The sequence below is a fragment of the Culex quinquefasciatus genome, chromosome 2 (genome assembly GCF_015732765.1).
Source record: "Culex quinquefasciatus strain JHB chromosome 2, VPISU_Cqui_1.0_pri_paternal, whole genome shotgun sequence".
NCBI classification, from domain to species: domain Eukaryota; kingdom Metazoa; phylum Arthropoda; class Insecta; order Diptera; family Culicidae; genus Culex; species Culex quinquefasciatus.
In genome coordinates this window covers 52,523,986-52,547,957 of record NC_051862.1, presented here as the reverse complement: position 1 = coordinate 52,547,957, position 23,972 = coordinate 52,523,986, and the positions used below count along the sequence as shown (strand labels likewise).

At 37.3% G+C, this 23,972-nt stretch overlaps 2 protein-coding genes across 3 annotated transcripts in view; both read right to left on the bottom strand.

The window, feature by feature from the left end:
• Positions 1–23,972, bottom strand: part of LOC6035666 (prolow-density lipoprotein receptor-related protein 1) — a 360,121-nt gene that overhangs the window by 25,599 nt on the left and 310,550 nt on the right. The window lies entirely within an intron of this gene.
• On the bottom strand, positions 16,359–16,870 carry LOC6035664 (cytochrome c oxidase subunit 6A, mitochondrial). The gene is made up of 2 exons (XM_001845747.2): positions 16,750–16,870; positions 16,359–16,685 (listed from the first exon to the last, which is right to left on the bottom strand). Exons 1-2 carry the CDS (start codon positions 16,844–16,846, stop codon positions 16,417–16,419), a joined length of 366 nt encoding a protein of 121 aa, XP_001845799.2. The 5' UTR covers positions 16,847–16,870; the 3' UTR covers positions 16,359–16,416.

The following is a 23,972-nucleotide window of genomic DNA, read 5'->3' as shown; positions in this document are numbered from 1 at the left end:
TAAACTCAAATTTCAATGCCCGTTTTACCCCACAAACGCTGAAAGTTTCATCCAAATCGGAGCACCTCGAAGCGACCTGTTACACATTGGTGAAAAACTCGCTCTTAAAGATATATTAAAAAAGGATAGAAAACACACAAAAATATTACAACCATCAAGAAGAGGTTTCTTTGTAAATAATGGAAAAACTCTCAAAATATTTTAGAAGTACGACATTTTTAAAAAGTTCTGCTTACATATGAAATCATGCAAAAACTAACAAAAGACGACAATAAAGATTAGGTTGTTTTTCAAAACAAAAAAAACTCAAAAAATATTTTAGAAGTCGGATCTTTATTTCAAAAACTGCTTACGTTTGAAAGAATGGAAAAACTCACAAAAAATATATATTGTTGAAAGAACTGCTCATTTTTTTAAAGAATGGGATAGTTCACAATATTATTACAATAAAAAGTTTTCGTGTAAGTGAAAACCCAAAAAAAACTTTAAAACAAAAAATTACAAAAGCATTTCAGAAGTCTGTTTATGTCTAGATTTTTTTATAGTTCCGATACAACATGAAACAGAATAGCTTATAGGACCTTTTTTATTTAAAAAAAAACTCTAGAAAACTTCTCAATAATATTACAGAATTTTGTTTAATAATTTAACATTCGACCTTTTGTCATTCCACCATTTGTCCTTCACCCTTTTGTCGTTTTCTGTTTCTGATTTTTTTTTTTTTATTTTGATTTCTGAGCTGTAAAATGATTAAATAGGAAAAAAACTATTTGATGACCTACAAAAGACTCATCACAAATTCAGAATATTAATGTTCCAACTTTTACTATTCCAATAATCTTAGAAGTTTGATTCAACTTTTTTAAACAGAACAATTTTGTCAATCAGAACCACAGCGTGAAGCTGACAAGTTATTAGCGAATAAAAAATCCGTTTTGTTTGATTTTTTTATGCTTGACGATTAGAGTGGTTTTAGCCGAAAAAAAGTGGTCAAAAATTAATTAAAATTAAAAAAAAAATCATATCTCAAGAACGACTGAACAAATTTTTGCACACCACGCTGCAAACTAAAGGTGATAAGTTGAGATTTTGATAAAAAATACAAAAATAAAAAATAAAAACATAGCTCGATACACACATTATTATTAAGAGAAAAGTTCTCTACCAAATCGGTCTTTTTTCTTACATTTTAATTTTTGTATTTTTTAATCCGACTGAAACTTTTTTGGTGCCTTCGGTATGCCCAAAGAAGCCGTTTTGCATTATTAGTTTGTCCATATAATTTTCCATACAAATTTGGCAGCTGGTCATGCAAAAATGATGCATGAAAATTCAAAAATCTGTATCTTTTGAAGGAATTTTTTGATCGATTTGGTGTTGTAGGTATGAATATGGACTACACTGAAAAAAATGATACACGGTAAAAAAAATTGCTGACTTTTTATTTAACTTTTTGTCACTAAAACTTGATTTGCAAAAAACACTATTTTTTATATGTTTTACCTTTTTCTCCGTGTACGCACGAGTGCAAGCAGCAGTCAAGTGCTCAGTGCTCCATCGTTTTTTCGAAAATTTTCGCCGTAATTTACCGTGATTAGCCGCGAGTTTGCTCCAACAGCATGCCAAGGGCCGGCCGTGGCCGTGGCAGTTCGAGTGCGGCCTCGAAAACCCGCGAAGTTCGTCTACCGGCCGTGTGCAAAAAGGTAAACAAACCAACGCCGCGTCGACCGCCATCGCGCCGGGGAGTGTGAGCGCCAAAGGATTCGACCCCAAGTTACTACACGCTAATTACCGCGTCCAGGATCGCAGCCCTATTAGGCTCCGTTCAGCTACTTCCGGCAATCCGTCGACCGATGGCGCTTCAACATCCGCCAACATTCCCACCAGTAACAAGTTCGCGAGGCTGAGTGACGAGGAAAGCAGCTACAACAACACCGACGGTAGCACTACCGACGACGACGACGACGATGGTCGTGCACGGAAAAAGTGCCGACGCCAAAAAAGTAATTACTCCAAAGGAACGACGACCACCACCAATTTTTGTTTTGGACACGTTGGCGGACGATGTTGACGAGCAGCTGGAAGGCCTCGTGTACTGCCTCAAAATAGGTAAAGCGTCAGTGCAAGTGTTCACATTTGACCAAAAGAACTTCGACCTGGTTGTGGAGAAATTTAAGCGTAAAAACTTCAAATTCTACACATTTGACCCCGCGCAGAAGACCGCTGTAAAGATTGTCTTGCAGGGGTACCAAGACCGCCCGACCTCCGTCCTCAAGGAGCACCTCTCGGGTGCCGGAATAACGCCGCGAGACATAAAAGTCCTCTCGCGGAAGACAACAGTCACAGGTACACACACACTGTACCTGTTGTACTTCGACCGCAGCACCGTCAAGATTCAAGACCTGCGGCGGACTAAGGCGTTGGACGGTTTTTGGGTAAACTGGCGGTTTTACTCCAAAAATCCGACGGACGCAGCGCAATGTCACCGTTGCCAGAAATTCGGCCACGGCTCGCGGAACTGCAACCTCCAGCCCCGCTGCGTGAAGTGCGGTGAGTCACACCTCTCGGAGGTGTGCGCACTGCCACGAAAGGCGGACTTGGGGGAAAACGCAGAACAAACCAAGCCGCGCGTAAAGTGCGCGAACTGCGGCGGTAACCATACCGGTAATTACCGCGGATGCGTCGCGCGCAAGTCCTACCTCGAGGAGCAGGAAAAGAAGAAGAAGAAAGCAGCAGCGTCCCACCCTCCTCAACGAAGTACGAGTGCAGCCGTTCCTGCAGCTGGCCAGCGTACGGTTCCAGCGGACAACCCAGCGATCCCTCCTGGCTGGGGGCGATCGTTTGCCAGCGTGGTCGCGGCCGGTAGCGGCAATGCGGCCCAGCAAGAAGTCACCGGGGAAGATCTCTTTACCCTGCCGGAGTTCTTTGCTCTCGCGGGGGAGATGATGACGCGGTTTCGGAGCTGCCGTAACAAGGCGGAGCAATTTCTAGCCCTCGGGGAATTAATGATTAAGCACATCTATAAAGGATAAAAACTGTGATCTAGTTTTAAGCTTTCTATTTCTATCCCCTTTTCCTAGCAAGTTTAGTAAGTTTTTTTTTAATTTTTCTTACTCTTGGTAACACCTTTATTTACAAGCAATAACTGTTCCAAAATGGATTATGATGTAACACACAGCTGAAAGGAACTCCAAAACTCTGTTTTGTACCTCAAAAGAACTTATTGTATCTTGATTATTCACCAATAAAACCGAATTTGAATTTGAATTATATGTTTTAGAGGACATCAAATGCCAACTTTTCAGAAATTTCCAGGTTGTGCAAAAAATCTTTGAGCAAGTTATGAATTTTTGAATCAATACTGATTTTTAAAAAAAATCGAAAAATTGGTCGCAAAAATTTTTTAATTTCATTTTTCGATTCACTTCACCTTTCAAATTTGCAATCAAAACGTACTTTAGTAAAATTTTGATAAAGTGCACCGTTTTTAAGTTAAATCCATTTTAAGGTGACTTTTTTGAAAATAGTCGAAGTTTTTCATTTTTAATTTTTTTTTAAATTCTCTGAGATTTCGGTCATTTATTTTTTTTGTATTTTTTAATCCGGTTGAAACTTTTTTGGTGCCTTCGGTATGCCCAAAGACGCCATTTTGCATCATTAGTTTGTCCATATAATTTTCCATACAAATTTGGCAGCTGGCCATACAAAAATGATACATGAAAATTTAATAATCTGTATCTTTTGAAGGAATTTTTCGATCGATTTGGTGTCAATTTTAATTTTTTTTTATTTTTTGATATGTTTTAGAGGACATCAAATGCCAACTTTCGAGAAATTTCCAGAATGGGCAAAAAATGTTTGACTGAGTTCTGATTTTTTGAATCAACACAGATTTTTTTTAAAAATCGAAAAATTGGTCGCAAAAAATTTTCAACTTCAGTTTTCGATGTAAAATCGAATTCGCAATCAAAAAGTACTGTAGTGATTTTTTGACAAAGTGCACCGTTTTCAAGTTAAAGCCATTTTTAGGTAACTTTTCTGAAAATAGTCGCAGTTTTTCAAAAAAGACCCATTCATATCCAAAATGTTAAATATGATTTGACAAAATGAACGTCGAGACCTTACTCGAACTCAAAAAATAAATCGTCTCCAGTGAAATATGCCTGGAACTTATTTTAGTGGAGATGCACGGTATTTTAAGTTCGATTGATTTATTCAAAACCTATAGATTATTTGTATCCTGCTAGTTTAGGGGAATCGCTTTATTAATTATTTCCTTGTTCACTTTTCATTTTTCTACGATATGTACAGGATCTGAATATGTTCAATTAAACACCAACATAGGTCGTTTGCAAAATTGCGTGGGAATTTAATATCGATAGCAATTTTTTGTTCTCTCGCCGGAGGTACAAGCCAATACTTCAATTTTCCCAAGCGCACTCAAACCATTTCTAGTACGGGCGGGTGGGAGATTGGGCAAAAAATGAAACTGGTTAGAGTTAAGGGGGTGAAATGGAGCTGCAGCTCGATTGTCTGTGTGTGTGTGTGTCGATTGCAATAAAATGAAATTTGAAACCAGCAATCAATTTGCCTGCAGCGATTCAGTGCCTATCGTCTGTTGAAGGTGCTTTATTGGCAATGCAATGATTCTAATGGCTAGATTGGTATTGAATTAAAGGTGATTGAGATCTGTTGATTGGATTTTTTGACCTGGTGTTTAAATTTTTTTTAGATTTTTTATTTGTTTTCCAATAATTTTCTAAATGTAGGAGGAAATTTAAAAACAACACAACAACGTCTCCAAACTCAACAAGTGCGCAAACACTCCTCAAAAAGCTTGTTTATGTTTGCTCTCGTGGTGTCCAAACAGCAAAAAGTCACCAAAAGTCTCCGAATCACGTCCGATACTTTGCAAACTCAGATCGCGCGGAACGCTGTTGATCATCTCCATCAGGCTGGAAAGGGAGAGAGAGAGCAAACGACAAAGCGAACAATTTGTCACGAAACGTCGCTCAAAGTCCTCTTTTCGAATCTGATGCACAGCATCTCAAATTTGCACTAACAAATTGTCAGTTTGGTGCTCATCACAGCGGAGCGTTTTTTTTCCTCCCTTTGGTTATGATGTTATGAATCAGAAGGAAAAATGGAACAGCTGGCAGTTTGTTGGCTTGGCTGACGAAGCTGCAGAATCAACTGCATTTCAGGACCCCTTAATTGGGTGTCCAATTTCGTTCTTTGTTGAGTTACAATTTCCCTTTGTTTTTTTTTAATCAAAAATAAATCAAGGGAGCTAATCGATTCAATTTTCATTGCCTTAAATTTGTACTCTACACAGAAAAAAGTATTTGAATTTACTCGACTCTTTTGGGCTCGTTGGAAAGGTATTTTAATGCTCTATCCAAAGTAGAGGTGGGCAAAACCGCTCTTTTTTAGGAGCCGCTCATTTTCGTTTGCTCTTTGAAAAGAGCCGCTCTTTTGAAGGGCTCTTTCGCTCTTTTTCTAAATTTCGATGAAAATGTTTTTTTTTCAAGAATCGTGTGATTTTATAAGTTATTTCACATTGCAATGCAATGGACTTTTATAAATTGGGCCGTACCAAATATTTTTTGAAGTTTATGCCCCTCAACTCTGGCCAAAGTTGCAAAAAATAAAATAAAAAATTAAATAACAAGGCATGGTGTAAACATTTCAATAAAAAACAGTTCTAAAATGCATTTTAAACATCCGCAGTTGTATTACAATCATAAGTTTCAAAATATCGAAGTATTGATGAACTTTTTTTTAAGCCGAAAAAAATGGCATTACTCTGCAACGAAATTTCACAAAAATTCAAAATATTTTTGATCGATCCCAAAATGCTTTTTAATTTGTTTTCAGTTGATAAAACTTCTATTTCCATTAAAATTTGGAAGTTTTTTGAAAAAAATATTGTTTTGCCCCCTGATTTTTCGGACCGACATAAGCTTTGAAAATTATTTATTACGGTGATATTTGATAAAAAAATAAAACTGAAAACAAAAAGATGCTTTTGAAAACCATAGATATTGGTGGTCTCTGTGTTAAGATTTCTACTCAAAACTAATCATTCGAGTAATTGAATTCTATCCAAACTTAAATCTAGGATGCTAATCTAGGATGAATCGAACAAATGCTGATATTTTATTTGGAGAAAATATTCTGTGAACTCTTCTCTACATTCTGATTTAATAGATAAAGTCTATAAACGCTAAAGTTTAATAGGACAAAATGGTTATTTTTTTTCTCCAAAATCTCTCAAATTGTGCTATTTGAAATGTTAAAATTTGTATTCCGGTATTATTTCAATGTACACTCAGTTGTATAGTGAAATAGTAGTTTGTGCAACAAGTTGCAAAAAGAAGATTTTTTCAGCACGAGTCGTACATTTATGCAACGAGGTTCACCGAGTTGGATAAATACGACGAGTGCTGAAAAAATCAAGTTTTGCAACGAGTTCCATACAACATTTTTTTTGCTATTCCGAAAAACACCCTTTGAGTGAAATTTTAAGTCAAATGTTCATGAATTTTGTTAATAAATCGTTCAAATCAAAACAAATGTTGAAAAGTATTACTTTTCGAAACAAATGCTGAAAAGTTCAATTTTTCAGCACCCATTACAGTGCTGAAAAGTAGAACTTTTCAGCATTTACTTTGAATTTTTGATTTTTGAACAGAAAAGTAGGCCATTTCGTCGTTCAAGAATGCCAGGAAAAGTAAATAGTTTCACGACAGAATTGCCAAAAGTTTATTTGATTATTTTTGATTATAATAAAATCATTTATCATTTGGGAATAATTTTTATTAGCATTGAAATTTTAGATATTGCATTTTAAATTCTCAAAAACAAATTTAATACAACATTTTTTGGAAATTCTATAAATTTTATTTATAACAAAAATCATGCCATATTGAAACGGTTCTTTCAAAAGACCGGAGTTTAAAAAAGAACCACGGTTTTTTTTGTGAGTCACGGTTCGTTCGCTCTTGCCCACCTCTAATCCAAAGACAGATAGCATGACAACGTTTTCATCAAAATATCTGAAATCCGGACTCCAAAAAGTACATAAATAACACTTAAATGCTTATAACTTTTGATAAAATTGTCAGATCTTCAATCTTTTGAACTCAAAAAAGGTCTTTTGAATACCTTTCTAAAAATGCATAACATGGTTGAGTTTCTTTCAAAAACCACCCTTTTTACAATCTTCCGGACTTTTGCTAAAATCGTTTATTTAGCATAACTTTAAAAGTACTTAACTGAACTTTATAATTTTCAATAGCGACTTATGGGACCCCAAGACGGATCGAATGAGACCAAAACAGACAAAATCGGTTCAGCCAGTGCCGAGATAATCCAGTGCATATTTTGTTGATCAACATCCCACCACACACACAGACATTTGCTCAGAATTTGATTTTGAGTCGATATGTACACGTGAAGAATTTAATTTTTCGAGTGATTTTATGGCCTTTCCTCTTTGAGATGAGGAAGGCAAAACACTAACTTTCTAATAACTATCCCTTGAAGTTGGTCCAAGTTGTATTAAACGCACACGCGAAATTTTTCTCCGTTGTTTATGAAACTGATTTGTTGTTCCAGGGAAAAGTTGATAATTGTTTAGGGCAATTACAAATACAGTGAAATCACTCTGTGTCGATTTTGAATAGACCGTCAAGAGGCATCAGGTTTTAGAACGAAAAAATCACAGCATTTGCACAGCATGCTATCTGAAGGGACTGAAAAAAAAAAAAACAAAAAAAAACAGGCAGGTTTACCGAGGTAAACCAGACTGTGTTTTTTTTTTAAATTTTGGGGTAAAATTCTATTTGGATCACCCAGTCGGCCTGGGTTCGATCCCAGATGGTCCCGATGGCATTTTTCGAGACGAGATTTGTCTGAACACTCTTCCGTCGGACGGGGAAGTAAATCTTGGCCCCGGTCTCGTTAGCTCAATCCAGGTATAGGAGTCCTCTTCCTGGGTCTTGTCTCGGTAGAGTCGCTTGTAGGCAGTTGGACTCACAATCCAAAGGTCGAATCTCGGGTTGAATGGAAGCTTTAGGTGTAAAAAAAGTTTTGCAATGGCCTCGACAATCAAGCCTTCGGAGACCTTGTTTCGAGCAGGAATCTCGCAATCGAGAACGCCAGAACATCAAATTTGTACTGGTTTCCATACTGCCACATTCACCAAAAAGTTCTGTTACACAACAGTTGCACAGGCCAAAACACGTGCTGCTGCAGCCAACACCAAACGCAACCTCATCCACATGTACCACACACACACCGCCAAACAAAACAACACTGTGCACCGCCAAACGATTAAAGCAGTTTTTGTTTGATCTCGTGCCACACTTCCGCGCGACGCTTTTTTGTTGTTGTTGTTTTGACGCGTTTGTTCGTCGCGTTCGCGTGCCTCGCGTCCTGAAGTGCTTCTCTCTGTTGTTGTTGTTTTATACTCTCTCTCTCTTTCTCGTCAAAAAGCCAGTTAGAATAGGCTTTGTTGTGTTCTTGTGTTTCCTTCTTTTCCTTTCATGTCCCAATGCGCGATGACTGAACGAACTGTTGTTGTTGTAGTACAACTTGTTCTCCATTCATTAATCCATTCATCATTCATCTTTTTTTTATAGGTTTATGTTTGTGTGTTTGTGCTTTCACGCTTCTTGAGCTTCTTGTTAGTTCTTTTTTTTCTCTCTCCCTCTATCACTCTCACTTGCCGCAGTTATTTAACGTTCTTTTTACACAGTGTTTTAGTCTTGTTCTTGCTCATTTTTTTAAATTCTTTTTCTCACGCGCTTCTTTTTTGCCTGATTTTCTTGTAAACAAATCATAATCGCTGGCGAGGATTAAAACTCGTGGTGAGGGGAGAGGGGGAACATGAAGCAGGGTGTTGTTTGTGTTACGAATGGTGAAGGACCGGCGGGGGTGAGGATTACGAAAGCGATTTGTTTGCGTCTGCACCAGCTGGGCGGGAATGGCGCGTGGGAGTTTTGTTATGGTTTTTAAATCCACTGGTCCAGTTTCGTTTTTACTTTGCTGGGGCAAACTGGGTTAGCAGACAGATGGATAACAGCAGACGGTGGAGATTGATTTTTAAATCGTTTTTTTTTTACTCGGATTGTGGACAGACATGATGATGATGAATTTTCGAGGAATTTTATCTTCTTTTAACAGCAATTGGTTTTGATGATTTTGAGGTTCTATCCCATTCCCCAGAAACACTCATTCCCCAGAAAAGTTTTATTTTTATTATTTTTATTAAAAAGTGATCAGTTTAAAATTGCGAAGTGTTTAGATTTTGTCTTTATTGTGATAACTGCTGACAAAAGTTCAATTTTCCCTTTAAAGTTGGGTTTCGCTTTCTTTAAAGAAGTGAAAACTCCCTTGACTTTTGATAACTGCAGCATGCTGACACAAGTTGAATTTTCCTTTAGCAGTTATCCCTAGTAAGGAGAGTTATCCCTTCTAAAAGAATGAAAAAAAAAAAAAATGTCAGTAGTAGGGTGCCCAGAAAAAATGACACCCTGCTCCACAAGCGGAAATCGGTTTGTTGGGTTATTTTAAGCATCTGCGCAAATTTTAAGCGAAATTGGTTTAGATCCCATTGATCCCCGAGCCTGAAGCTGGCGAAAAAAAATTTTTTCATACAAAAATGACTTTTTTAAATCGCTAATAACTTTTCAGGATCGAGTTTTACAGCTTTGGTAATAATAATAATATTACGCCCATTTGAAATGTTAGTCTTGATTTAAATCTTTTGAAAATATTTTTTTCGAAAAAATCGAAAAATTTCACGAATGTTTCATGTTTTGACATTGTAAATCGGACCTATAGTTGCTGAGATATCGACATTAGAAAATGGTGTGTTGTTTGGGTGAGACTTAGAAAACATCAATTTTCCTGTTTTTTAACCTTTGCATGGCAATATCTCAGCAACTAAGGGTCGTATCAACAAAGTCCGAAAAAGAAAAATATAGAGAATTTTCTCAGCTTTTCAAAAACATTTTTTTAAAGGTGGGCAAACATGGGCACTATTTTTAAAAAATGAAAAACTTCGACTATTTTCAAAAAAGTTACCTAAAAATGGTTATAACTTGGAAACGGTGCACTTTATCAAAAATTTACTAAAGTACTTTTTGATTGCAAATTTGATTTTACATCGAAAAATGAAGTTGAAAAATTTTTGCGACCAATATTTCAATTTTTGAATAAATCTGTATTGATTCAAAAAATCATAACTCGGTCAAAGATTTTTTGCCCTTTCTGGAAATTTCTGAAAAGTTGGCATTTGATGTCCTCTACAACATATCAAAAAATAAAAAAAAATAAAAATAATGTTTTTTTACAAATCAAGTTTTAGTGACAAAAAGTTAAATTAAAAATCACCAAATTTTTTTTACCGTGTATCATTTTTTTTCAGTGTAGTCCATATCCATACCGACAACTTTGCCAAAGACACCAAATCGATCAAAAAATTCCTTCAAAAGATACAGATTTTTGAATTTTCACATATCATTTTTGTATGGACAGCTGCCAAATTTGTATGGAAAATTATATGGACAAACTAATGATGCAAAATGGCTTCTTTGGGCATACCGAAGGCACCAAATAAAATTTCAGCCGGATTAAAATATACAAAAATTAAAATTAAAGAAAAAAGACCGATTCCGTAGAGAACTGCTCACGTATGTTACGTAACCCCTTAAAACCTTTTTAGGCTGCAAATTATTGAAAAACATTTATTTTTTCACATGTTCAAAAAAAATTAAGATCAACCCATTTTTGATCTCTTATGCTTTAGCGTTCTTGGTAAATCTAATTAAAAATAAAATATTTGCAATGTTTGTAAACTTTTCTAAATATGTACAAAACATTTTAAAGATGATTTCATTTTTTTCAGAACGCAAACATAAAACTTAAGCACATATTTGTCATTTTAACTAACATTTTTAAGAAATCAATTAACCGTCAGCAAACTTTGCATCAACACCAATTAGTATTCTTTGTGAACAGTTTTTTTTCAACAACGTGAATGTCGATTCCAATTTTACTCCCTCAATCAGGCTCATTTGTTCGTTTGGTGTTCAGATGCGATGGGAACCGAAACAGGCAAGATTTGCCTGGGCCACGTGTGCATTCTCTTTTTTTGTTGCTGAAGCAACTGGTTCGGGGAAACTCTTTTTTTTTGACGACGCCATTCAGACCAAAGGTCCACCGAATCTCTTGCCTGAGGGAGGTCGAGCGCAATGCTGGACCATTAATTGGATGGCTCCGATGGACAACCCAAACCCCTGGCAACTAATTGAAATGGCAATTTTCCCTACAGTTTTTTTTGGGGAACTGCAGGGTGGTTGCATATTTTTTTTTTCAATCCAAATTTGTTGACTTATGTAGATTTGATTTCATTTACGATTTAATTTGTTTTTGTTCTTATGTTTTGTAAATGAAACTTTTAACCAATTGTAGCTAATTTTACCACAACCCTGTGCATTTGTATCGTTCTGGTTTCATCCTACCAGATACAACATCACCGAAAAAAAATCTGCTCAATCTTCCCATTTTTTTTCTCTGTACACTCATTTCATTTAGCCTTGTTACAATGGAACAGGACATGTATAAATTAACTCCATTGATGAGCGCTTGAAGCGTAGAGTGACCGAAAAAAAGGTCTTTTCTCTCTCTCTCTCTCTCTCTCCCTCTTTTCCCAATCCCAAAATTTAGGACTCTGGACGTCCATCCGTGGACAGAATATAAATTGCCACTTGACTGTCGAAATATTTGAGCAACGAAATAGAGCGCGACTATTTGCGAGCGCGATTGAGTGATGGATTTGTACATTTAGTCAAATTGAGATTTTTTTTTGTTGCGTTACGTTTCGGCTGTGACTGCGAATCACTTTGGGGCAAATTATTTTCGATGAATTAATTTGGAAAATCTTTTTTTGCCCTCGCTTCACTTTTTCATACGTTCAATTACACGAAAAACGAATCGTCAGCAAAAACGGATTGCAGCAAACAACCGAAAAAAAATAATCAAACATGTCCCCAGTACCGCAGGGTTAAAAAAGTTGACCTCCCCCCAACCTTTGCAGAATTACAGAATGGGTGAAAAAATGGAAGCTTGTTGAAGGAAAAGTTTGGACAAATTTGTTTGGGGAAAGTTTTGCGACAGACACCGGCGGCGGTGTTTTTCTGTTGGATTTTTTTTTTTCGAGGAAAGCAAACATAACACGGCTAAGGTTAAGCTTTTGTCATGAAATCAGGAAATTCCAGCCAAAAAAAAAAAAAAAAAAAGGAATACTGCAACATTGGAGGTGGAAAAAATAGGCCCAACTTTCGCGTTTGATGCAATTATAATTGGCAAGCCCTGGAGTTTTGAGCGGAGTTAGAAAATGTGAATTTGAATGATGAATATTTTTTAAAACCTTCATGTTCCAATGAAACACAATCGAAAACTGAAAAAAGTCAAGACTCCTGTATCAGAAGTGTAGACTATACAGCAAAAAAATCGATGGTAAAATCACCTTCATGGTCCTTCGTCATGTACAATTTTAGTTAACACAAAAAAAGTTTCAACCAACGGGATTCAAACCCAACACCAACAGTAAGCACTGCGCACTGGCGCCTTAGTCCGCTCGGCCATCAGACCGATGAAAAATAGAAAGGTTTAACGTATATAACAGCTTGACATTTCGGTCAAGTTGGTTTCCCATACTCCCGGGCCTTTTACACGCAGCTGGATTACTTCTTCTTTTTGGGTGTGTGCAAAATTTTAGTTCGGTTGATGTCATTCGTCAAATTTAAGTGGCACATAACACAAAGATGAAGAGCATTAAACCATACCACTTAACATGTAAAAGAAATGAGATTATCAAAAGAAAGTGCAATAATAAAGACATATTTAATTTCAGAAAAAAATGGCAAACAGAGATATTGGCCGTCATTTGGATTACATATTCCCATATTACATTAGAGCAGCATCTCCTCTACAATTTAGATTAAGTAGGCTCGGAATCCCCGTTGAGAATCGCTGGTTCAAAGAATTTGTGGAGTTATATTTTAGCAAAACGTTCTGAAAAACAGCCATGAAAAATAAATTTGCGAGGACTTCGGATAAAAACTGCAAAATAAATAATGGAATTGGAAAGAGAATTTTATGTTAGGGTAATTCTCCGCCAACTCACACAGCAGTTGCCCCGACCCCTCTTCGATTTGCGTGAAACTTTGTCCTATGGGGTAACTTTTGTCCCTGATCACGAATCCGAGGTCCGTTTTTTGATATCTCGTGACGGAGGGGCGGTACGACCCCTTCCATTTTTGAACATGCGAAAAAGGTGTTTTTCAACAATTTGCAGCCTGAAACGGTGATGAGATAGAAATTTGGTGTCAAAGGGACTTTTATGTAAAATTAGACGCCCGATTTGATGGCGTACTCAGAATTTAGAAAAACGTATTTTCATCGAAAAACACTAAAAAGTTTTAAAATTCTCCCATTTTCCGTTACTCGACTGTAAAAATTTTTGGAACATGTTATTTTATGGGAAATTTAATGTACTTTTCGAATCTACATTGACCCAGAAGGGTCATTTTTCATTTAGAACAAAATTTTTCATTTTAAAATTTCGTGTTTTTTCTAACTTTGCAGGGTTATTTTTTAGAGTGTAACAATGTTCTACAAAGTTGAAGAGCAGACAATAACAAAAATTTTGATATATATACATAAGGGGTTTGTTTATACATCACGAGTTATCGCGATTTTACGAAAAAAAAGTTTTGAAAAAAAAACTTTTTGCGTTTTTCTTCGTTTCGTCGTCCGTGTCTGTCGCGGGTGACCATGAATGGCCATGATCAATGACGACCAACTTTTTCAAAACTTTTTTTTCGTAAAATCGCGATAACTCGTGATGTTTATAAGCAAACCCCTTATGTCTATATATCAAAATTTTTGTAATTGTCTGCTCTACAACTTTGTAGAACATTGTTACACTCTAAAAAATAACCCTGCAAAGTTAGAAAAACACAAAATTTTAAAATGAAAATTTTGTTCTAAATGAAAATGACCCTTCTGAGTCAATGTAGATTCGAAAAGTACATTAAATTTCCCATAAAATAACATGTTCCAAAAATTTTACAGTCGAGTAACGGAAAATGGGAGAATTTTAAAACTTTTTAGTGTTTTTTTCGATGAAAAATACGTTTTTTCGGAATTCTGAATACGCCATCAAATCGGGCGTCTAATTTTACATAAAAGACCCTTTGACACCAAATTTCTATCTCATCACCGTTTCAGGCTGCAAATTATTGAAAAACACCTCTTTTTTCGCATGTTCAACAATGGAAGGGGTCGTACCGCCCCTCCGTCACGAGATATCAAAAAACGGACCTCGGATTCGTGATCAGGGACAAAAGTTACCCCATAAGACAAAGTTTCACGCAAATCGAAGAGGGGTCGGGGCAACTTTTCTCGATTTCGTGTGAGTTGGTAGAGAATTACCCATTATGTATTCCACACAATTTTTAATTTCGCATTTTTTATGATTTTATTTTTGTCATTCTTGTTTTTAATATAGACAAAAATTTAAGTATATTTTTGCAATACCGTCGTGAAACTACTTACTTTTCCTGTCATTCTTGAACGACGAAATAGCCTACTTTTCTGTACCAAAAATAACAGAATCGAATAGCAACACTTTTCAAAATAAATGCTGAAAAGTAACACTTTTCAGCACTCAAATGGGTGCTGAAAAGTTGAACTTTTCAGCACTTGTTTCGAAAAGTAACACTTTTCAACATTTTTATAATTTAAACGATTTATTGACAAAATACATGAAAATTTGACATAAAATTTCACTCAGTGTGTGTTTTTTGGAATTGCAAAAAATGTTGTATGGAACTCGTTGCAAAACTTGATTTTTTCAGCACTCTTCGTATTTAACCAACTCGGTGAACCTCGTTGGATAAATGTACGACTCATGCTGAAAAAATCCTCTTTTTGCAACTTGTTGCATAAACTACTATTTTGGGATTTCATTTAAGGGTCCTTAAAAAACTGGTAATTTATAAATTTAAACCAGCTTGTTTTTTTATAGTAGTTTTTGCCACAAGTTGTAAAAATGCGATTTTTTAGCACGAGTTGTACATTGATCCTACGAGGTTTACCGAGTTGGATAAATACGACGAGTTCTAAAAAGATCAAGTTTTGTAACGAGTTGCTTACAACATTTTTTGCAATTCAGAAAAAAACGCTTCTTGAAAGGAATTCTATGTCAAACATTCATGTGTTTTGAAAACTAACCCAACAAAAAATAAAATATTGAAAAATGTTACATTACGATACTAGTGTAGAAAAGTTCAACTTTTTAGCACCCATTTTAGTGCAGAAAAGTAGAACTTTTTAGCACTACTATTGAAAGGTATTAAATTTCCATTCTATTATTTTTGGCAGGGAAAAGTAGGCCGTTTCGTTTCTCCAAAAAGACAGGAAAAGTTGACAGTTTCACAGCGGGATTGCAAAATAGTAGTTTATGCAACAAGTTGCAAAAAGAGGATTTCTTCAGCACGAGTCGTATATTTATCCAACGAGGTTCACCAAGTTGGATAAATACGACAAGTGCTGAAAAAATCAAGGTTTTCAACGAGTTGAAACCATTGCAAAACATGTTTTTTCAGCACTCGTCATATTTATCGAACTCGGTGAACCTCGTTGGATAAATGTACAACTCGTGCTGAAAAAATCTTCATTTGCAACTTGTTGCCTAAACTACTCAATAAAATGTGTATATTTTTGCTTAAAGTTTTCAATAGTTTACCCAGCAATAATTCTTTCATGCCTTGATTTTTTGGATATAATCCTGGAAATAACCAACGTCCCAAACCATCTCCAACAAAACACATCACGTCCGTCGAAGTTTTCCGTTCGCTTCCACACGTAAACCCGGCGAAATGGTTCCCAGGAAGGGTAAGGAAGTAAAAAAGAAAATAAAACGGGTTACGGTTTGGCCACAATGTCCTCCACCATCCACGGAGCGTTCCACATCCGAGTGAGTGAGTGAGTGCAGGCGGACAGAACGGGACGCCACATTGCGTCATACTTTTCCGTATACTTTTTACTCGATGTATTAACGCGCAAAAGGAAGTGGTAGTTGTACGGTGGAGATCCGCACTCTACAGACGGTACTTGTTATTGGAAAAGTTTTCTTATGGTAATATCGAGCTGGATGTTTGTTTGTAAAGCAGATAAAAGCTTGAGGCCTTTTTTCTGTTTGTTGTGCTTTATTCCTTGTGGAAAGTTTTAACATTCAACGAGATCCGGTAGGAGTCATCAAAGAGTTTGTATTACGTTATCATAAGCTGTTTATTTGTTTTGTTCGAACATGCAAATTTAAGTGAAACTTGGAAATGTTTAGTCCACATCCATAATGCTACTTTCACCGTTCAGTTCGTCTTCGTAGCCCTCGGGCAGCGGATTGGTTTCACCGTTGTGGAACAGGCTCTTCTTGCCCTCGCCCCACGGGAACCGCTTGGTTCGGATTCGCAGATGCTCGTACGGGACAAATTCCGGCCGCTCGTGCTCCTCGGCCGTTACCGAGGATATCGCGTTGGCCATGGCCAGGGCGACCGCCGGAAGGGCCACAAACAGGGACAGCTGCTTCCAGGTTTTGTGCGAGGAGCCTGAAAGTTTGTTGAAAATTATGTGACATAACCTCAATTTTGGGGCTCAAGCGGGAAAAAGTACCTGGAGGACCGGAAGAGGCTGGTCCGGACGAGGCCGCTGCCTTTTGAGGTGCCGATTGGGAAATGGTTCGGCGGAAGAACTGGCTGAACAGGGACATTTCTTGAGATTTTTCAGGAACAAAAAATTTGGGTTTTTTGAGGGTCCGAAAAAAATGATGTCTTGCGATGAGGGTTGGAGAAGAAATAAATGGGAGCCGAACAAAGGTGGTTTGGCTTACTATGATTGATCATCGCCTTTTTTGATAACCGAAGTTTGTTGGATTCAAGCTGGATTATTTCATACGGATTTGACTAGGGATTTGATCTTTCTTCGATTGTCATTAAACTGTATTTTAAACCCTCTACTCTCTCGTCGTATTTGTTCAAAAACTGACAAGACAACTCAACAAGTACTCAACAAGTCCCGTATGAATGACGGTAGCCGATTTTTAAAAAGTGTTTTTATTTAAAACATCATAAAAATTAAAGTTTTAAAAATTACACTTAGGGTATATCTTAGCTCCCAAAATTTGGGATTTTCTGATCCAGTAAAATTGTAATTAGTGATGAAGACTTACAAAAAAAATCACAATATTATTCAATTAACAGAGAGTACACCTTCCAAGATATTTTAAAAGAAACGTTGCTTCTGCGCAACAGACACAAATTTTATTTTTGAGATAAAGGATTGCGAAGAATTGAAGGTAAGTAAAATTAAATTGTCAAAAAAAAAACAACTTTATATAGAAAAAAACTACTGAAGATATCTCAGCAATTTTTGTTCGGTTTTCAATGTTAATAAATTAAATATCTCTGAATTTTGTACTCAAACATTTTTTCCCAAAATTTCTTAATAGAGCCTGTCAAGCTTTGACCATACACAAACTTGGATATTCATGGACACTTTTCTAAAAAAAAACACAAAAAATACAATTTTCTCGTAAAATTTACCCTCAAATGGTAACAACTTAAAAACCTGTAATTAATACCAACAAGAAATACAAAATACTTTTCGATTGGCAATTAGGGTTTCTTTATGAAAGAATGTTATAAATGTTTTGGACAAGGTTGTTAGCGATAAAATTATCGAGGTTCGATAACGATAATGATAGTTCTATCGTTCTCGTCGGGACGATCAAATACGGTACTTTAGAATTAATTTAGAATTAAAAAAAAAACTCTCTTATTATGAAAATATAAACCAAATCTCGCTATGTTTGATACCCATATTGCAATTTATGAAAATTTGAGTACTTTCAAAAAATACGATGGTATGGTGAATTATGGTTGAATTAATCGATTTTAGAATGATTTTAAGGATGAGTTATCGTCCATTACAATTATTAAAATAACGATAAGGATATAAGGAATCTAACGATAATTATCGTTATCGTCCTACCAATAACGATAACCATTATCGTTATCATCAGACGATTATATTATCGACGATAATTTTATCGATTAACAACCTTGGTATTGGAGCTCATTTAACTACTTTTTGAAGAGACACAAGTTTTCAAAAAAAAATCATGCCTCCGTGATGTTTTTATGTTCATTCTTTTCTTTGGCTAAAAATTTGTCTTTTTAGATCACTTTTATAATATAAAAAATTGTTAATTAAAAAAAATACGGTTTTGAGAAATTTCACTGTTTAAAAAAAAAGTTTTTTTTTTGAAATTGAGATCTTTTAATGAATGTACCGTAAACCGGGGTGACTTTGATAGGATTTCAATTTATTTTTGAAATATTTCCCAACTTTCTCAAGATTATTATTTTTAAAACATGTAATGGGGTAGGCCATACAAAGTCCATGCACTATTTCTGAAAAAAGTTTTTTCTATAATGTTTAGAAAAATAGTTACGTTAAACAATCTCATTTTGAATTCCGGGTTGACTTTGATAGTCATAGTTTTTCTTTTTAAAATCAGATTAAAGGTGTTCAAACTTTATTTTTACGTTAAATGTACCATCACTAAGATTGCTGACATAGTTTTTGAGAAAAAAAAATCAATATTGATATTTAGTTTATAAGCTTTTTAGCAAAATTCATATAAATTTTAGGTAAAATTGTTAAAAAGTCAAAATTTTGTCTGAAATTTGTTAAATAATCGATTTATATTGCCGTTTAAATTGAATTCAAAGCACGAATCACAAGTTTTCACATTTTATATGAAATTTGTTCAACTGAAATTCCTATAAACTTTAATGAATTATGTTTCAAAAACATATATTATTGAGCATGAGCATGAGCATGGTTGACTGCCAATGAGCTGCTACTCCGTTATTGACAGATCAGCTGAAGTTAAACAATGAATCAAAAATGATCAGTGGGAGCCAACCATCCGTTCACTGTTTAACCCCTGAAGACCCCGACTTTATTAGTCAATACCGGCGCCCTCCCAAGAAGCGGGGTAGGCGTGGCTGAATGGTTACGCTGTTCGCTTTGTAAGTGGAAGGTTCTGGGTTCGATTCCCATCTGCTCCTATCGAGAAATTACGGAAAGAAGGAATTCTGAACACTTGAATATGAACGAAAAATTCATTAGCTCGCGGCGGGGTTCGATCCCTCGTCCTTTGGGTCAGCAGACAAAAATGCTAACCACCAGACCATCGAGGCTTAGTTGTCTAGAAGGATTAAGAATGCTATAAGAATCCAAGAAACTTGATTGGAATCTGTGTGAACCTAAGAACAGGAAATGCAATATTGAATGCAAGTTGAATTCAAGGACACTTACTTTACTGGTTGCATAATTGTTAGGCGAATATTGAACTTTCAACACGACCAGACTTCACCACAAAAGCTTGGTGAACCGAATTTGGAAAGCTTTCAAGATGAATCCAAGAACATACGAAGAATTAAGGACTATAAATAGATTTGACCAGCCGCATCACTTACCACGGTGAATCCTGGCTTCACACCCATCTTACTAACAACCTCAAACCTCACGTGATACTTTGTCGAAGACGCAGCTGATTTAGCGGTCTTTATCACTCAAGTATCGGACTAAAATTCCTATCCACTTCCCCGTGTCTTACCACTGGTCGTGGCCGGCGCTGTGATTGGCTAGCATGATAGGGACATTTGAAAGTTGCGAAGTGGTGATGATTGGTTCCTACTCTTCATCTGTGGTCCACGGAGCAATTCTTGGAGGTCCTGGTCAATAACAGAGTAGCAACTACGGGTAGACACCAATGCTATGCTATGCTATGCAATACCGGCGCCCTCCCAAGAAGCCTGCAGTTCAACAAAAGGGAGGAATGTTAGTCCGATAGTTGAAGTTGCAGACTCATCAAGCACATAGTTTTTCACTATATACTTGTTGATACCGCTTGAGACCGTTGAATCCACAGCATCTCCTTCAAGCATCACGTGATTATTTTTTTTTGGGTTAGTAGGATAAGGTATTGGCTTTTCGATGCCTCCCGAGCTACGATGCTATGGGGAGGACTTTCATAACAAACCCGTCGGCGAGCCTTCCGAGCAACGATGCTATGGGAAGGTCTTTCTAATTAGCACACCAAAACACTCGCGCACAGGTATTTAAATACTGAATAAATGTAATTTTTCATCACGATTACCCAGACGACATTGATGATATAGGAAGGACTTTTTACAGTCATTTACAGTAATACTTAAACTTATTTTAATGCAACAATTCACACGACGTCGTGCCTCCCGATCAACGATGATGTAGGAAGGACTTGAGCAAGCCAACCAGGATGAAACACGAAATAAAATTCTCTTCTTTTCACACACAATGCCACATAATTGACCGCGCGTCACCACCCAACAAATTGAACTGATTTTCTTCTGCTTGTGGGCAAGCCAACCAGGATGAAACACGAAATAAAATTCTTTTCTTTTCACACACAATGCCACATAATTGACCGCGCGTCACCACCCAACTAATTGAACTCATGTTTCAAAAACATATATTATTTAATATTTACAACATTATTTTACCTTCTCATAGTGGAAAATTGCCCAACAAATCCGAAAATGCATTCCATTTTTCGATTCAATATCATGTTCATTGAGAAAATCATGACACTTTGAGAAGTGGAATAATGCCTTACATCAACATTTCCATATTAATAGTTAACTAAGTTTTTAAACTTTTCAATTTGTTATAAAAAGTTCTTCTTGAGGTACTCTGAGTACTTCTCTACCACGGTCAGTATGATTCCAAACCATTCCGTACGTATTTAATTTGTACTCTTCATTTTTCGTAAGGATTTTCGACTATTTATATACCATTTTTGTATGGCCAGGTGCAAAAAAAAAAATTATGGAGCCTTATGTGGAGAAACAAAGACGCAACATAGCTTTTTTCATAAGAAAGCCCCCAAAAAGCTTTTAAGGCAAGTCAAAAAAAATTAAAATTAAAATTTCGTGAGATTTTTTTACTTGTTTTTTTTTCTACATTTCAATTTACAAAGTTTGTTTTAATTCCATAAATTCAATGAACTTGAAGTAATGTTGCGTCAAATTACTTCTAAAATTCCTATTAAAATAAAAAAAATAAGATTGATACTTTTCATTATGCTTAATGATCCCACACACGTGTATCGTACATCACCACCGAACTCCACATATAACGAAAACCCCAGAACATAAACCACAAAACCACCCAAAACTTTGGAGAGCGCGGTGCTCGAGAGTGATGGAAGAAGCGGAGCTCCGCAAGGTGCAAATGGGACGTAAGTACGGGTAATAATTTCATCTAATTTATTGCCACAAAGATAAGAAGTAATGTTTGGAAAGTTGCCTTTCTCTCAGCTCCTTGCCAGGCTTGCCGTTTTGGTTGATGCCGTGGCTCTGGATGAGAGGCAAGCAACAACAAGCAAACATTGTACAACACAAAAGAATTTATTAGAGATAACGGTCGCCGGTTTGAAGAGTTGCCGGTGGTTTTGGGAGGAGAGGTGGGGGGTAATATTGTACATTCACACCCCCTTTCCAACCCCTTCCCCCAAACACACACACACAAGTACACAGAAACATCCTCTCTTTCGCACTTTGTCTTGTGGTTGTTCAGCAGAACCCGTCCCCCGAGAACGTGAACGCATGTTCTTGTTCAGGTTTGAAAGTCGAGAGTTTCGGTGAGATTTATGGGTTTACCCGGGGGCACTGATGGCAAACAAACTATAACCCAACCCCTCAACCACCCACAACTACACCTCCGAAGAAGCGGTGTGTTGGCTCATCCAAGGATATAATAGCCCGGGGCAGCTCGGTGAGGTTGTGGGTTCTGAAGAAGCGGCCTTTCATCTTGTACGGGTAAACGTAACTGTTCAGGTTGATGTTTATTGCTCAGGCTTTGATACGGTTATCACCCATCGCCCCTTGCACGTGTCCTTGCACACGCACATGTTGAACCCATCGTGTAGTAATGTCTCAATTATAACAGTTATCAGGTGGACGAGTTGTTGGATCTTGGAGAGATTGGTAGAGTCAGTGAATCTGTTATGTACCTTAAAATTTAAGTCTCCTTTTTGAAAATTAACTATCAAGGATTCTAAAAGAAGAAAGGATATCATCCATTTAAATTTCCGGTTTCCGCAACATCAAAAAAGACAAGTCAGCTCCTTAAACGAATCTTTCCCACAGTAAGTCACCAAAGTAACCAACAAGGAGAGAAACATCAAAGCTTCCGTAGCCAACGAGCAGAGGCCTGAAACGTCTCGGATAGTCACTTGTGTAGTCTAGTCTCGATGTTTGGCAAAGGAGACCAGAGTTGTAACTCTCCTTGGGCAGCAGCGAAATGGTAAGCAAACATCTTCACCAGACCGGAAGATCTTCCAAGGGGAGACTTGGGAAGGTACACTGAACAAACGAGGGTTGAGTTATGGTTGATGTTTTGACATAGGACTATGTCTTTACTTACTATATTGGGGGGCCAGTTCAGAAATTCGATCCGAAGCGTCACTTTTAAGCGTTAAAAAAGGGGACATTTTGAACGCTCATATCTTTTTTCCCTGTGAATCAATCCAAATGGTTGGACCACCAATCGAAAGAGGAAGACTTCAGCTATTGTTTAACTACATAGATAGTCTGACTAAACATAGTTAAAGCACTTAAAACATGCAATCAAAATGAGTAATTTTTCAGTACAAATCGGACAGATGACCAATCAGAGCGAGCGTATGCATTCGAGACCGCGCCCCTTTTGTGCCGTTCTCCGGCTCTGCCGCTATTTAAGCAGAAAATTTCGCAAAAGCAAGTCACTTTGGAACGAGCACTCGAACTGTGCACGTCGGGCCGGCACGGAGCAGCAGCAGCAGCGGCCAATAGAAGAAGAGGACCAGCAACCAGAAGGAAGAACCACCGGCAGCAGAAGGAGGAAATTCGAGCGAAGCGGACGGCGTGGAAGTCGCTATGATGCGGCGGTTCTCATGAAAAATGGCCAATTCGTCAGTGGTGGCCAAAACCAGGAGTGGCCGGTGGCCTCAAAGAAGGTTCCCCCGGGGCCTGGGGGGACATTTACAGAAACATACGAGTTGTGGCAATATGGGTATCAAAATTCATGGTTTTTTATACTGAACATAATAATGGCCATTTTGACAGTAGTGGCCACAACCTGGAGTGGCCGGTGCCCTCAAAGAAGGTTCCCCCGGGGCGTGGGGGACATTTACAGAAACATACGAGTTGTGGCAATATGGGTATCAAAATTCATGGTTTTGATACTGAACATAATAATGACCATTTTGACAGTAGTGGCCACAACCTGGAGTGGCCGGTGCCCTCAAAGAAGGTTCCCCCGGGGCCTGGGGGGACATTTACAGAAACATACGAGTTGTGGCAATATGGGTATCAAAATTCATGGTTTTTTATACTGAACATAATAATGGCCATTACGACAGTAGAGGCCACAACCTGGAGTGGCCGGTGCCCTCAAAGAAGGTTCCCCCGGGGCGTGGGGGGACATTTACAGAAACATACGGGTTGTGGCAATATGGGTATCAAAATTCATGGTTTTTTATACTGAACATAATAATGGCCATTTTGACAGTAGTGGCCACAACCTGGAGTGGCCGGTGCCCTCAAAGAAGGTTCCCCCGGGGCCTGGGGGACATTTACAGAAACATACGAGTTGTGGCAATATGGGTATCAAAATTCATGGTTTTGATACTGAACATAATAATGACCATTTTGACAGTAGTGGCCACAACCTGGAGTGGCCGGTGCCCTCAAAGAAGGTTCCCCGGGGCCTGGGGGACATTTACAGAAACATACGAGTTGTGG